The 16,511-nt window shown below is 51.2% G+C and overlaps 1 protein-coding gene across 1 annotated transcript in view; it reads right to left on the bottom strand.

Annotated features, from left to right (window-relative positions):
• Positions 1-16,511, bottom strand: part of TDRD9 (tudor domain containing 9) — a 2,495,642-nt gene that overhangs the window by 908,807 nt on the left and 1,570,324 nt on the right. The window contains exon 25 of the mRNA XM_086937885.1: positions 1,573-1,684. Coding sequence (XP_086794011.1) covers positions 1,573-1,684 — 112 coding nt within the window. The remainder of the gene's footprint in view (positions 1-1,572; positions 1,685-16,511) is intronic.

The raw sequence follows: 16,511 nt of genomic DNA, 5'->3' as shown, positions 1-16,511 counted from the left end.
CCTACACTAGGGGTGACATATATATTTGAAAGGGAGATTTTGGCCTGGCTAAACTTTTTTTTAGCCCGAACAAAATGGAAGTTGAAAACTGCACATACAGGCTGTAATGGTAGACCTGAGACATGTGGAAAGGTCTACTTAAGTTGGTGGCACAATAAGTGCTGCAGGCCCACTACAGCAGCATTTAATTTACAGGCCATGCATACATGTACAAAAACTTCACTAGGGACTTGAAAGTAAATTAAATGTGCCAATTGGGTGTAAGGCAATTTTACCATGTTTAGAGGAGAGAGCACAAACGTTAGCACTGGTTAGCAGTGGTAAAGTGCACAGAGTCCTAAGGCTAACAGAAAAGAAATCCGCAAAAAATAGAGGACTGAGGCAAAAGGCATGGGGGAAGGTCAAGTCTAACAGGTCTGTTTTGTGAGGGGAATGCCCCATCTTTTTTAAATCCCCTTTCCTACCTTTAACTCTACCTGCCTAGAACCCTAACAAACCCTTTCCCCATTTTACTTTCATCCACCCCTTCACCATACAATTGCTGTTACCTCCTTTTACCTATACCCACCCCTAAACCCACCTTTACATTCTTTACTTCTACAAACCCTTTAACCCTAAAATTATCCTTTTTCCCCTCTACCTACCCCTTAACAAAAAATTCACCTTTCCCTTCCTTTACCTCTATCTACCCCATATCCGTAAAATAACTCTACCCCATTACCTTTACCAACCTTTAAACCGCTGATGCCTCAACCCAGCATATAACCCTAAATACACTTTACCCCTTTATCTCAACTCACTTTTTAACCTCCTTTACACCTACCCATATCTTAACCCTTTTTATTCAAAAAGACTTACCTTACTTTGCGGAATAAAGCACTTTGTGGTAAAGGATATGACGCAAAGGTGAAAACTCATTCAAGTCACTTGTCTGTGTGGTATTTACTTGCGAGGTAAGTTACATACTGGCTCTAACAGAACTATCAGGGATAGAGCTGACCTGCTTAACCTTGTAAGATTACATAAAACCATGATAAATTGGGGGAACAGTAAGAACAAATGAATGAGGACTAATTTACCACACCATGCATATCCCTTCCCAAACTCAGTCTTAAAGAAGCAAAATCCAGTCACTCACAAGGAAGGACTAATACTCCAGCCACCAAATAGCTGCTCTGTGGGCTAGACCCAATGGGAATGATACCGACAACAAAACACAGGATACAGTGACTGATATGTTCCTTGCATGAGCTGTGGCTAGTGCTAATCATAGATCATCCAATAAAAGAAATGAAAGGAGAGCATGCCTTGCTTACAGGGACAAGAACATTTATTTCTGGTGACATTGCTTTGCAACTCTTCTCCTGGACCTTCTCTGGCACTAACTTAATAAAACGGTGTCATAAGGGATTCTTGATGAGCAATGAGTGAGAAGTATCCAGTAGAAATATACATACATATAGTTATAAATATATCAGCTTGAAGTTATTACACATTTTAATATAGTTACAAGGCTCAGCTTAAAACATTAAAAACAAGGGAGACTAGACAGATATGCATGAAGAGACTTACCTCTGTGACATTGATGGATAGATGAAGACTTGTGATAGTTTGAGCGTGTTCAGGAATACCAAAGGAAATTTGCACGGGTTCAACCATCTGCTTCTGACAATCTACATTTATTCTGCAAACATAAATACTTATTTTAGCCTCAAAATTAACTTGAAGCATCAAGGACATAATGCATGTACTTAAAGTACTAAATGTTTAAACAACTGTCCTCCAATAGGAAACTAAATACATCATATGAAAGTTTACACACACACACTAACATCGGACAGTAGAATCAGAATTATAAAATTCAGAGCAAGTTACATCTGTGTACTTGACTGTTACTGAGCTTCTCACATTACTCTTTTTTTTTTGTTTTACAGACTTATCTTAAAGAAAACATAGTCATGATTCACATAACTGATAAGATGAATATGTTACTTACCTTTGGTAATCCTTTTTTTTGGTTGAGACACTGTCTGTCACAGGTTTTTCGTGCTTTCAATCTCCCCAGGCACCTGACTACATCCAGGCACTCTATGCAATATCTCCTATGTGCCGGTAGGTGCTACCATTAGCTTTTGCTGCAACTCCATCCCAACTCCAAACAGGACATCACAGCATTGCATATAGGTACCAACCTTGCACGTGGACATCAGTTTATTTACCATATCTCTCTGTGCCCTCAGAGATGCAGTGCAGCTGCCAGATCCAAATTAACGGGAAGTGTGTTATTCTAGCTTGGAACTTTATTAATTCATAAAAGTTCACTTCACAGAAAGGAGAGAAGTGCTCAGAAAGAGCATTATTGAACATACGTTATCCAGCTGAAGGATGTTTCTAAAAGCAGAATACTCATGTTGTGGATTGATAGTAAATTCCATACTCTATCAAAGAAGGGGTGTTTGAGGAGTGGACACATGCAAGGACATCCAGCAGGACCAAATGATCAAAATTACCCTCGCTGCAGTAGTGCCTGGTGAAAGTATGGGCAGTTGACCATGTGGGTGTCTGGCAGATATCGAAAGCCTTAACACCCTAAGCCAGGGCTGAATTGTTGGCTTTTCCTGGTGAAATGAGCTGTAAGGGCCTCAGAAAATCCTTGCTGGCCAACCATAACGCACAAGTTACTACTTATGTAACGATATATCTGTAAGAGACATTAGTTAGTGATAGATTCCTTACCTTAGAATATCCCCAGGCGTCAGACTGGATCCGGAAAGTTTTGCGTAGCCGTACCCTTGCGCGTTGGTAGGCGTCGTCTGTGGCTCCGCGTCCGTCGTCGGCGTCGTCGGCGCCGTGATGACGTCGTTGGAGTACTTAGACGCCGCTTCCGCGTGCTGACGTCAGTTCTCAGCCACAGCTTTTCCGCGCCAGAAGTGCAGAGCCATGACAAAAACCGACACTGGTGCCAAGAAACTAGGGCCCTGAAAGGAGATGACCTTAACCCTAGATATCGGTTCGCAGAACGGGGAGGATGGGTGGGTCGGTAAGGAATCTATCACTAACTAATGTCTCTTACAGATATATTGTTACACAAGTAGTAACTTGTGCATCTGAAAGAGACACGTTAGTGATAGATTCCTTACCTTAGAATAGATACCACAGCAATACCATCCCCGTGGTGGTGGGTCTGTAAACCAATATTTACACCAGAAAGTCCTGGAGAACGGAGCTGTGAAAAGTAGCCGTCTCTCCGGACTTGACTGTCCAGGCAGTAGTGTCTAGCAAACGTGTGCAACGAGGCCCACGTAGCTGCCTGGCAAATGTCCTGCAAGGGCACACCTCGGCCCAAGGCAGTTGTAGTGGCCGTGGCTCGAGTGGAATGAGCCCGCAGCCCAACAGGTGGTTCCTTCTTAGCCAAGGAGTAACACGCCTGAATGCACATGATAATCCATCTAGAGATGGTCCTCTTGTGCACCGCTTTCCCTTTCTTAGCGCCCGCGTACCCAACAAAGAGTTGATCATCCACCCGGAACTGGCGTGTGCGATCCAGATAGAACGAGAGCGCACGTTTTGGGTCCAGACGGTGGAGCCTCTCCTCCTCTCTCGAGGGGTGCAGAGGCGGAAAGAAGGTGGGCAATGTGATGGACTGCCCAATGTGGAAGGCCGTGACCACCTTTGGCAAGAAGTCTAGTCCTCAAAACAACCTTGTCCGGATGGACTGATAGGAAAGGAGGCTTATAAGAGAGGGCCTGGAGCTCACTCACTCTCCTGGCAGAGGTGATGGCTACCAGGAAGGCAGTCTTCAAAGAAAGAAGGCGAAGTGAACAGTTATGAAGTGGCTCAAAGGAAGCGCACATCAGAAAGGTTAGAACCAGGTTCAAGTCCCACTGAGGCATCACGAAAGGAACAGGAGGAAAGGTATGAGTGATGCCTTTCAGGAATCTGTTAACAATAGGGGACTTGAACAAAGAAGGTTGGTCAGGCAGCCTCAGGAAGGCTGAAAGAGCCGAAAGATAGCCCTTGATAGTGCCCAGAGTAGAGCCCTGCTGGGCAAGAGAAAGAAGGAAGAGCAGAACCTCAGAGAGAGGGGCATTGAGGGGATCCACAGCCTTTGCTGTGCACCATGCCACAAATCTGTTCCACCTGCAGGCGTATACCATCTTTGTGGAGGGACGCCTAGCTGCCAGAATGATGTTGCAAACTTCTAGAGGCAAGTCAAATGGCCTCAACTGTCGCCGCTCAATCTCCTTGCATGGAGGTGGAGACTGGACAGGTTCGGGTGGAGGACCGCCCCCTGCTGCTGCGACAGAAGGTCCTCCTGAAGAGGCAGAAGAATCGGGGGATCGACTGACATGCTGAGTAGCTCAGGATACCAGTACCTTCGAGCCCAGTCCGGAGCCACAAGGATGACTTGTGCCCGGTCGCGCTTGATCTTCTTCAGCACTCTGGGCAGAAGAGGTATAGGCGGAAAGGCGTAAAACAGACCGCAGCTCCACTCGCGACGAAAAGCGTCTCTGAGCGAGCGCCGCCTTGGAAATTCCAACGCGCAGAACATGACATTGCGCGTTCTCTTCGGTGGCGAATAGATCTAACCAAGGCTCTCCCCATCGCAGAAAGAGGCCTTGCGCCACGTCCGAGTTCAGACGCCATTCGTGATCCATCGAGCACCGACCGCTGAGTTTGTCCGCCCTGGCGTTCAGAGAACCCGCCAGGTGTTGAACCACCAGAGTCACGCCCTGATGTTCCAGCCATTGCCAGAGACGCAGAGCCTCCTGGCAAAGGGTCCATGACCCCACTCCGCCCTGTTTGTTGGAGTACCACATGGCGGTAGTGTTGTCGGTGAACACCTGCACTGCACTCCCTCGGACAGACGGGAGGAATGCCTTCAGTGCCAGATGAATCGCCTGCAGCTCTAACAGGTTGATATGAAGCCGGGACTCCGCTGGAGACCAGAGTCCTCTGATCTCCGCCTCTCCCAAGTGGCCTCCCCAGCCCTGGAGGGACGCGTCCGTCACAACTACGTGCTCCGGTTGGGGAAGGGATCTGCCGTTGACCCAATCGCGGTCCGTGAGCCACCACTGCAGCTGTCTCGCAGTGCCCTCCGAGATCAGGACATGGTCGGACAGGTTGCCCCGGTGCTGGGCCCACTGAAACTTCAGGTCCCACTGCAGAGCCCGCATCCGCCACCGTGCGTGATGCACCAGAAGGATGCAGGAGGCCATCAGCCCCAGAAGCCGCAGCGTCAACCTGACCGAAACCCGGGATAACGGCCGGAAGACCGGAATCAGAGCCTGTATATCCCGGACCCGCTGTTCGGGCGGGTAAACCCGAAACTGCGCCGAGTCGAGAACCGCTCCGATGAAAAGGAGCTTCTGAGAGGGGCACAAGTGTGACTTCGGCACATTGATGGAAAATCCCAGCTGGTGCAGGAGATCCGCCGTAGTCTGGAGGTGGCTGACGACTGTCTAGGGCGAGCCTGCCTTCAACAACCAGTCGTCGAGGTAGGGGAAGACTGACACCCCTAACCTGCGCAGGTGAGCTGCGACCACCGCCATCACCTTCGTGAACACCCGTGGGGCGCTGGTAAGGCCGAAGGGGAGCACGGTAAACTGAAAGTGCTCGAGGCCCACCGTGAACCGCAGGTAACGCCGGTGGGCCGGCAGGACGGGTATGTGGAAGTATGCGTCCTGCAAGTCCAACGCTACCATCCAGTCTACTGGGTATAGGGCAGCCAAGACCCGAGCCAGTGTCAGCATTTTGAACTTCTCCTTCCGGAGGAAGCCGTTGACGTTCCTCAGATCCAAGATAGGGCGTAGGCCCCCTTTGCCCTTCTTGGGTACCAGGAAGTAGTGGGAGTAGCAACCACGACCTACTTCTGGCCCAGGAACGCGCTCGATGGCCCCCTTGGCCAAGAGGGCCGAAACTTCCGCAAATGATTCCCCGATACGCGGTGGTGTTGCGGTGGCATGGCTTGAGGGGTCGTCTCGAAGGGGAGGGAATAGCACCTTCGGACGATCTGCAGCACCCACCTGTCCCGAAGTGACTGTGCGCCAGTGAGAGAGGTGATGGCGGACCCTGCCTCCCACTGGCGTCACATGGGCCGAAAAGCACTGACTAGGAGGTTTTAGAGGCGGATGCTGCGGGGGCAGGTGTGGACTGGCTCCGCTTGTTCCCCCGACCGCCTCCACGGCGGTTTCCACGGCCGCCGCCGCGCTGGACGACAGTTTGCGGCGAGTGGCTGGCGGCACGCGTGGGGACGCCCCTTCCTTGGCCACGAAAGGAGCGAAAGGCACCCATTCGCTGGCGCGGGGCCGAGAGGCCCAAGGACTTGGCCGTAGCCCTGGAGTCCTTAAAGCGCTCAAGCACGTGGTCTGCCTTGTCGCCAGAGAGGCGACGGCCATCAAACGGCATGTCCATGAGTGTATTCTGGACGTCTGCCGAGAAGTTGGCGGATCTCAGCCAGGCGTGGCGTCGTATCGCCACCGTCGTAGCCATCGCTCTGCCCAGCGAGTCAGTAGTATCCAGTCCGCACTGATGGAATACTTAGCTGCGTCCCGGCCCTCCACTAGGGCTTGGCCGAGTTTGGCCCGTACCTCCAACGGGCACTCTGGCAGCACTTCCGCCACCGTTTCCCACAGAGAGTGGGTGTAACGGCCCAAGAGGCATGCGGTGTTGGAGGACCGCAGTCCCAGGCTAAGGGACGAGAACACTTTCTTGCCGTAGGCCTCGTACCTCTTGGATTCCCGATCGGGGGGAGCCGTCGGGAATGCGGTCTGGGAGTTAGAGACCTGGATAAACAGACTCTCGGGTGGGGTGGGTGGACAGGAAACTGGGGTCGCCCGGAGCCGGGCGGTGGCGTCTGGCCACGTTCCTATCTACAGGCGAACCTGTAGCGGGCCTGGACCAAGTGCCCATAAGAACGTCCGTCAAGGCCTCATTAAACGGCAGCAGAGGCTCCGCGGAGCATGACTGCGGCTTAAGGACCTCAGTGAGGAGGTTAGTCCTCACGGCCACGACGGGGAGCTCAAGGCCCAAGGCCTTGGCAGCCCTCATTAACACCACACCATAAGTCGCACCCTCCTCCGAAGCCACGGTAGGAGGAGAGACGAATCCAGTTTCTGGAGAGGTCTCCAGGCCACTGGCCTCCCCAAGATCTCCTGTCCAGTCCATGGTAGACTGACATTCCCTTGTCAGAGGTGTGAGAAGGCGGCCTGATATGCAGTGCTCACTATTCTAGTGAACACTATGTATCAGTCCAGCAACCCTTATTGATGATTGGTTGTAAGTCAACCTTATAGACCAGCTATCCTAGTAGCGTGGATACGAGCAGTCTAAGGCTAAAGACTCGAGAGGGCGTGTTAAGCCAGCTGTTTACCACACATATACCCCTTGAACACCAAGTGAAAGGACACCACACAAGTGTTATGAAAATAAACAAGATATTTATTAAGAATCACAACAGCCCTGTACTCTTTATGAGGACAGGGTACTAAGCACAAACCAAAACTCTTACGAAAATACTTAAGTTAGCACAGTATATACAAATGCCCGAGGGGCACGGAAAACCATATACTCTGAAAGTGGAATGCGAAATTACTAGCAGGTAAGTACAGTACTAATAGCCTTTGGAATCGCTAGGACTTGACTATAGAATCGTTAGATTACTTCTAGGAGACCCAGGGGACTTGGGTGCAGAGTGTGCACTCTCACGCGTGATGCGGCCAAAGTCTATGGTAGCTAGTAATTGCAAAGTTAGTGTTCTCGGGCGAACCCGACCTGGTAGGAGAAAAACGAAAGTGGATTCTGACCCTTGGATAGTGAGGCTATGCTGGGGCACCGAAATGCCGAAGTTACCTAGCCCAGGGGCTGCAGCTGCATAGGACTCAAAAGACGTCGGGAATCCTCGTAGACGGACCAGGAGCCTGGAAGAAAGAAGTTGCTGGCAGGCGACCAGTGAATAAAGTTCGATGGATCCAAGCCTGGATCGAAGGAAGATGACACCTGAAAGCAGAGGGGACCAAGTTCGAGACTACTAGCCAGTAGTCAGTGGGCACCAGGAGGGCACCGGATGGTAGCCACCTCGACTAGGTGAGTGGGTGACGCTGTGATCGCAGATCTCGCGGACCAGGAGGCGTTGTCGGCGACCAGGATGGAGGAGCGATCTGTCCCACGATGGATGAAGCTGTCGGCGTCGCTGGACCCAGGATTGGGCAACAAAGCCTTGGCAAATTCAAGCCCACGCGGTGGACTCAAAATGGCGTCTGGAGTGGACCAGGAGGGTCCGGGGTGCCTCTCTTGAAGAAGGAAGCAAGGGCCAGTCTGGAGCAACCAGACCAGCAGCAGTGATGTCGTCGGGCGTCGTGAAGAAGGTCACAAGCCAGCCGGCTAGTAGCCACACAGCGCGGTGAGCACGCAAAAGCAGAAGGGCCCCACGCAGATCGTGGAGATGCTGGAGGGCTGATCTTCGGTGCTGGAGCTGCTCAGGGTTGGGGCTTCTCGGACCCCAAAGCACTCACCAGTGGAGCACACGGTGGGCTTGTTGCAAAGAAGTCGTGCAGTCTTGGCGATCGTCGGTCCCTCGAGGTCTCGTCGCACTCACGGTTCTCAGCTTTGCTGTAGAGGTGAGTAGAGGTCAGAGGTGCCAGGGAAGCCGGGTCTCGTCGAGCTGGGTTGTCGGATTCGTGAAGAAGGACTTGCAGCAGACCGCAGTGTTCTTAGGATGGTGCCCGCTTGATGCAGGGTGACTACTACTTAGCCACAAGGGAGAATCTTGAAGAAGAAATCTTGATGTCCTTTCGAAGAAAGTTGTGTCTTGATTCCAAAGATGATCTAATTTGAACAGGGGGCCCGCTCCCATCTTTATACTAAAAAAGGGGGCTGACCCGGTGACTAGGTCCTGCCTATGGGTGGGACTAGGAGGGGGGTGGTTACACCCCTCTGCCATGCCGGACTTTCCCCAGGCCAGGGGCTGGTGTGCCCCTGGAACTGGTTCTGACCGGCCTATGCGTAGTGAGCACCGGGGTGCCACTCAGCAGTCACCTTCCTGAAAAGCCCTGCCTACCCAGGATACACAAAACCATGTCTGGGACGGTGCTAGCACCGCCCCGGACAGGAAACCCTTTGTCCAAGCCTCCCTCGCTGGAAGGACTCCCAGCAGCAGGAGGTCAGACTCGTGTCTGTGGTGGCAGCATCCATTTTGTGGAGCTGAGGCTTCAGTTAACTTTAACCGGGGTTCACAGTTACATACATGTCGTGTCCCTCTAGAAGGGTGGAATGCTAACCCCGTCGCCAGAATTGGCGAGGGGTTAGTATTCCAATTCGTATGACACCTTACTCGACATGTTTTGATAAAGCAATACCAAAGATAGCATTTAACCGCGAGGATTATAATGCACTTAAGAGTATATGGTATGCGATATCATGGAACAGCTATTAGGACTTTCCGCAAGCTGCAGACAGGCTCAGCTCATGCCAGAGCACCATCTCACACGATTCCAAGCACTCTGCCTTCAGGATTGTCAAGGCCTGCCATAGGAGTGACTGATAGGAATCTGTGTGTCCATTTTAGGGTTAGGTATAGGTATACTACACCTACAGCAAAGGGTGATTACACGACTTTGCCCCAGCTGTCATGCAGCCAGTTGTGTCAAATTTAGGAGGCCAGCCAGGGGTGGCATAATACATGCTGCAGCCCCTGGCAGCCCTGGGTACACCCATGCCCTGAGTTACAGGGTCTGATAGGGTGGCCCAGTACCAATTGGAAATGCACCTAGGGTACATGGAATCCATTTTACAGAGAGAGCAGTAGGCCTGGGGTCCTGATTGGCAGGGCCCCAGGTCGACTATGTCAAAAACCAGCTAAAACACAGGGCAAAAAGTTGGGGGCAACCATAGTCAGGATGTACCTTCCTACAAGAGGGTCCTCAGACCCCTTCCAATACTCCTTTTCCCCCATCTCCTGATATTCAGGGTCATAAGCGAATGAGGACGGTTCATAGAGATGAAAATCTCCGACCGGCGCCGAGAGCGGCGCCGATGGGCGTCGTCCCGACGTCGGAACCGATTGAGAGGAGGCATCGGCGCCGGCCGAGGCCGAAGGGGACACCATACGGACCGACGCCGGGGGGGGTCGTTAGGTCCACCGGTGACGATCCATCGCCCGAGGAGGGCCCAGCGGAGCCCTGCGGCGCCGAGCCCGAAGGCGCCGACGACGCCGGGACCGCTGCACCCTGCGGCGCCGGGCCCGAGGGCGCCGGCGGTGTCGGGATCATGGAGCCCTGCGGCGCCGAGCCCGAAGGCACCGGCGGCGTAGAGGCCGAAGCACCCGACGGCGTCGGGGTCGTAGCCCCCGACCCACTAGGGCCCCCAGACGGGTTCGCTGGGCCCGAAGGCGCCGTGGAACCCGTCGGAGAAGAAAGGGACCTCATGGCCATGAGGAAACGCTCAAACTCCTCCGGCGTCGCGTTCAGCCCAGGGACCGGGGGGCATGGAGCCGAACGCGGCGCCCGCGACTCCCGAGGAGCCGCGTGGGCGGTGTCACCCGAACCCCCGGCCGCGTCGCGTGAGCGTCGGGGGGAGTCAGAAGAGCGATGATGTCTCTTCGACTTCTTGTGTTTCTTACCTGACGACTTGGACCCAGAGGAGTGGCGCCGACTCCCGGAGCTGTGACGGCTCCGTCCCCGCGACCTGTCCCTCGACCTCCCGTGGGACCGGGACCTCACACGGCGCGGAGCCGACTGGCGGATCTCGAGTCGCCTGCGGGACCGCTCCTGCCTGGCCTTCCTCGACAGGGCCCGACAGTCGGAGCAGGCCTCGTCGTCATGGTCGACGCCCAAACACATCAGGCACAAGCGGTGGGGATCCGTGACCGACATGGTACGGTCGCACTCGTCGCAATGCTTGAAGCCGGGCATCCCTAACGGCACCGTCGGAGTCGTAAAGACTTCGAAAAGGGATCAAAAAGATCACAAAAGGTTAGTCAAAAAGTAACTAGGGAACTGCTCTTTCCAGATCTGCGCTGGCTGGCGCGGAAAAAAGAAGAACTGACGTCAGCACGCGGAGGCGGCGTCTAAGTACTCCGACGACGTCATCACGGCGCCGACGACGGACCCGCAGACGACGCCTACCGACGCGCAAGGGTACTGCTACGCAAAACTTTCCGGATCCAGTCTGACGCCTGGGGATATTCTAAGGTAAGGAATCCATCACTAACGTGTCTCTTTCAGATATTGAGGATAGACAACTAATCATTGATCATGCTTGGTTTGCGAGTAGGCTGGGTGCGAGACAGAATGAGGCATTGTTGAAATGTATCAATCCAAATGCCTATCAACTGCTATATAATGTAGTGATATCTGGGACTATAAGGATTGTGGTGAGATACAGTTAGTGGAAAATATTTTTTTAGGAGGCTGCTTTCTATTCCACAATCAGTATCCAAATGTATTATGCATGAAGAAGTGGTTCTGGATTTTATATCGGGTATGTTAGCCCTTTCCCCTATTTTGAGATGATTAAAAATCTGGACAGGTTCTGACTTAGTTGTTGAACCAGAGAATTATATAAGATTGCCTTGCCTTGGATAAAGACTCCACGTGGTTGCACCAATTCAAAGTCTCCTTGAAATCGTTGGGTTGTGCTGCCCTTTTTCGGGCTCCTGAACAAATCAAGAAAAAAGACTTGTCCTGAACTAAAAACCATTTTAAAGCAAGAGCTAAACTTGAAATAGAAGAAAGGGAAAAAATGTATTTACTGTGAGGGCTTATATTCCTTTAAAAACAGCCTCAAGTATGGAACCCTATTTGAGGTTGGCCTCAACCCATCATTGTTTTCTATTAACACAATTTAGATTAAATCTCTTGCATTGGCTCTTAGCTGAACCCGGGGCCACCATAATGTGGAAAGTATAGGGCTGTGCTTGTGTGATAATTTCTCAACACAAGACACAATCCATTTCCTCTTTTTTATCATTATAGTACTCTAAGGCAGCATTATTTTTGATCATTAGTCTGAGGTAAAGGTTTTTTTTCTGGTCAAACCAGTTCCGATGTACTTACAGATAATGTAGTCTCCTGTAGTTTATTTTACTGTCTCCTGTTTTTTGTCAGGTGTGTTGATTGATAAAAAAATGCTCGCCCCTTTGAAGGCTGAGACGCCTTGGCTGGTTTTATTCAGTAATTGGTGATTAGGTTAGGGAAAAAATAGTTTATTAACTTTTATGTACCATAGCGAAGGGTTTCTTTTAGGGCAATAATAATAATTTAGTACAATAAAAGTTATCATAATCTTGACTTGGAAGAGTGCCCGGGGATATTGGTGCCATGTTTAGGATTATTTTTATGGGGGAGAGGATGGAGCCTTTCGGTTAGAGCAGTCGATCTTGAAGCTGGGGAACCAGGTTTGAGTCTTGGCAACGACGCTCAACATCCTGTGTGTGATTCTGGGCAAATCACTTAATCTCCCCCTGCCTAAAAAAAAATTAATGTGTCCATCTGTAACGAAACAGGTGCTCATGTAAAGCGCTCTGATGATTGATATCTTTGTGTCTAGTTTGCACTATATAAAACTCTATTTAAAAACAATATATATATATATATATATATATATATATATATATATATATATATATATATATATATATATATATATATTTTCAAACAAAAGAACCCTGCAAGGCTCCCATCGGTGAACCAGATTCTCCACAGCACAGACTGAGTAAACTAAGATTTCTTCTTTTTAAAGGTTCTTTATTATAACAACACCATTAGTGCAACGTGTGAGGACGGTCAAAGATTGCCCCAAATGAGAGAAGCCAGCCGGCAGATGAATCAATTCCTTAAAATTAGGCGACATGCTTGAGAGCAGGCAACAGTGTGAAAGTTCGCTTCCCAAATCACTTCTTCATACAGCTCAGCCAAACGAGTTTCGGGGAATGGAATCTTCTTCTTCTGTGGAAGTTTGTTACAAACAGACCGGTGATTTCACACACCATTTATTTCAAAGGTCCCAGCCGATGTGGGCGTAACCGCTCACCAGGCCTTCTGGATCTCATAGTTCATGCTAGGATAAAAACTCCTGTGAGTCCGTCTGTCAATAAAAATAAAATCTTCGTACTTGCCCCAGTGGGTGGAATCAAAGTCTTGCAACTTATGTCTGATCCGCTTTATAGCCGTCGCCATGGAAAACTGCCTCCTGTAGCACAAGTTACTTACCTTTGGTAACGATATATCTGTAAGAAACAGTAGTTAGTATTATATTCCTTACCTTAGAATATCCCCCGGCGTCAGACTGGATCCAGAAAATTTTGCGTAGCAGTACACCTGCGCGTCGGTAGGCGTCATCTGCGGTCAGGCGTCTATCGTCGGCTTTGTTGGCGCCGGGATGACGTCGTCTGAGTACTTAGACGACGCCCTCGCGCGCTGACGTCAGTTCTTATACACAGCTTTTCCGCGCCAGAAACGCAGAGCCATGATAAAAACCAACACTGGTGCCATGAAAACTAGGGCCCTGAAAGGGGATGACCTTAACCCTAGATATCGGTCCGCAGAACAGGGAGGATGGGTGGGGCAGTAAGGAATCGAGTACTAACTACTGTTTCTTACAGATATATGGTTACCAAAGGTAAGTAACTTGTGCATCTGAAAGAAACAGGTTAGTATTAGATTTCTTACCTTAGAATAGATATCCCAGCAATACCAACCCCAGTGGTGGGTCTTCGAACCAATGATCACACCAGAAAGTTCCGGAGAACAAAACGGCCGAAAAAGCCATCTCTCCGGACTTGGCTGTCAAGGCAGTAGTGTCTTGCGAACGTGTGCAGCGAGGCCCACGTAGCTGCCTGACAGATGTCCTGCAAGGGGACTACCCGACCCAAGGCAGTAGTAGCCGCCGTGGCCCGAGTGGAATGGGCACGTAGCCCCACAGGAGGCTCTTTTCTCGCCAAGCCTTGATGCACAAGACGACCCATCGCGAAATGGTCCGTTTGTGCACCACCCGTCCCTTCTTAGCGCCCACGTAACCAACATAGAGTTGGTCATCCACCCGGAACTGGCGTGTGCGGCCCAGATAGAATGAGAGCGCACGTTTTGGGTCCAGACGGTAGAGCAACTCTTCCTCTTTTGAGGGATGCGGAGGCAGAAAGAAGGTGGGCAAGGTGATGGACTGCCCGATGTGGAAAGCTGTGACTAATTGGGCAGGAAAGAGGGTCGCGTCCGCAACACAACTTTGTCCGGATGGAAAGAAAGAAAAGGAGGTTGAGAAGAAAGAGCCTGGAACTCACTCACTCTTCTGGCAGAGGTGATGGCAACCAAGAATGCAGTCTTAAGAGTAAGGAGACAAAGAGGACAGTTATGAAGTGGCTCGAAGGGAGCACACATCAGATAAGTCAGAACAAGGTTCAAGTCCCACTGAGGCATCACGAAAGGAACAGGAGGGAACATATGAGTGATGCCCTTCAAAAACCTATTTATAACTGGGGACTTGAAAAAAAGAGGACTGATCGGGGAGCCTTAAGAAGGTGGAAATGGCAGAGAGGTACCCCTTTAAAGTGCCCAGAGCAGAGCCCTGCTGGGCAAGAACAAGTAGAAAGAGGAGAACCTCTGAAAGAGGGGCAGAAAGGGGATCCACAGCCTTTGCTGTGCACCATGCCACAAGTTTGTTCCACCTGCAGGTGTATACCGATTTTGTGGAGGGACGCCTGGCTGCCAGAATCACGGAACACGTGTGCAGAGTGTGAACTCACACGCGAGATGCGTAACAGGGTCCATGGACAGTACAGTTCAAGAAAAAGGTGAGTACGGACAATCCTGACTAGGTAAGACTAAAACGACAATGGAACTGGACACTAGGAGAGTCAAGCTACCCTTGAGCACCGAAATGCTCGTGTTACCTCACCCACAGGCTGTGGGTGCATACGTGCCAAGTTGTGTCGGGTTCCGGGGTTGAAGTCTATGGAGCCTAGAAGAAAAGATGCTGCAGGCGATCAGGAGGAAGATATCCGGTGTGATCCAAGGGTGGATCAGTGAAGAGAAGAACCTGAAAGCAGAGGGGACAATGTTCAAAGTCACTAGCCAGTGACTGGAGTGGAACCAGGAGTGGAACCAGATGTTGTCGTCGCGATCAGGTGAGGGTGGACGCTTGTCTCTGCAGCCACGTGGACCAGGTGGTGTCTTCGACGACCAGGATGGAGGCACGAGCTGTCCCACGCAGGCTCTCGCTGTCGGCGGTGTCGGATCCGGATTTGCAGTCAACAGGCCTTGGCAAAGGCAACCCACGCGGTGAGTGGAAACGGCGTCTGGAGTGGACCAGGAGGGTCCGGGGTGCTCCTCTTTTGGAAGGGAGCAAGGGCCAGTCTGGAGCAACCAGACCAGCAGTGAAGATTTCAAGGTTCGTCGTCTAGGAGGTCACTAGCCAGCCGGCAAGTGACCAGACAACGAGTCGAGAAGCAAACAGGCAGAAGGGCCCCACGCAGATCTCGTGGATGCTGGAGGGCTGGTCTTCGGTACAGGAGCTGCTCGGGCCGTGGCTTCTCAGTCCCCAAAGCACTTGGACGAGGTTACCTCAGAAGTCGTGCTGGAGCGAAGTGCTGCTTCTTTCAAGATGGCCGGTCCCACGTGTCTCGTCGCACCCACGGATATCAGCTGTGCTGCAGATGTAGGTAGAGGTCGAAGAGGTCTGGGAATCCGGGTCTCGTCGGGCTCTGAAGTCTGGATCCTCGAGGGAAGACGACAAAGGGAGGCCGCTGGACGCTGATGGTGCCTGCTTGTGCAGGGTGGACACTCCTTGCCCACAAGGGAGATTTCTTCAGTCTTCTGTGGAGCAGAACCTCGAAGTCAAGAGTTTCTTCTTGTAAAGTTGTTCAGGATAATCTAATCTGGAATGGGAACAGCTCCTACCTTTATCCTGCTAAAGGGGGCTGTACTACGACTGGGTCCCCCTATCCTTTGTCCGGTCTTGCGCCAGATCTGGGGCTGGAGAGCCCCAGGAACTGGTTTAGACTGGTGGATGCACAGGGACACCTTGTGTGCCCCAGGCATGTCTCATTCCTTTCAGCCCTGTCCTACCTAATACACAAAATCCTGTCTGGGGTGGTGCTAGCACCTCCCAAGGCAGGAAACCCTTTGTCCAGCCCTCCCTCGCTGGAAGGACTCCCAGCAGCAGGAGGTCAGACTTGTGTCTGTGGTGGCAGCATTCATTTTGTGATGCTGAGGCTCGAGTTAACTTAAACCGGGGTTCACAGTTACATACATGTCGTGTCCCTCTAAAAGGGTGGAATGCTACCTCCGTCACCAGAATTGGCGAGGGGGTAGTATTCCAATGTGTATGATACCGTACTCGACATGTTTTGATAATGCTATACCAAAGTTAGCAATAACCGCGGGGATTATAATGCACTTAAGAGTATATGGTATAGCGTTATCATGGAAACAGCTAAAGGACTTGGTTCAAAAAGCTGCAGACAGGCTCAACTCATGCTAGAGCACCATCTCACATAATTCCAAGCACTCTGCCTTCAG

Source organism: Lissotriton vulgaris, chromosome 9 (assembly GCF_964263255.1).
Source record: "Lissotriton vulgaris chromosome 9, aLisVul1.2, whole genome shotgun sequence".
Classification (NCBI taxonomy): domain Eukaryota; kingdom Metazoa; phylum Chordata; class Amphibia; order Caudata; family Salamandridae; genus Lissotriton; species Lissotriton vulgaris.
The sequence above is the reverse complement of the archived record's forward strand: the minus strand, read 5'-3'. Positions and strand labels throughout refer to the sequence as shown.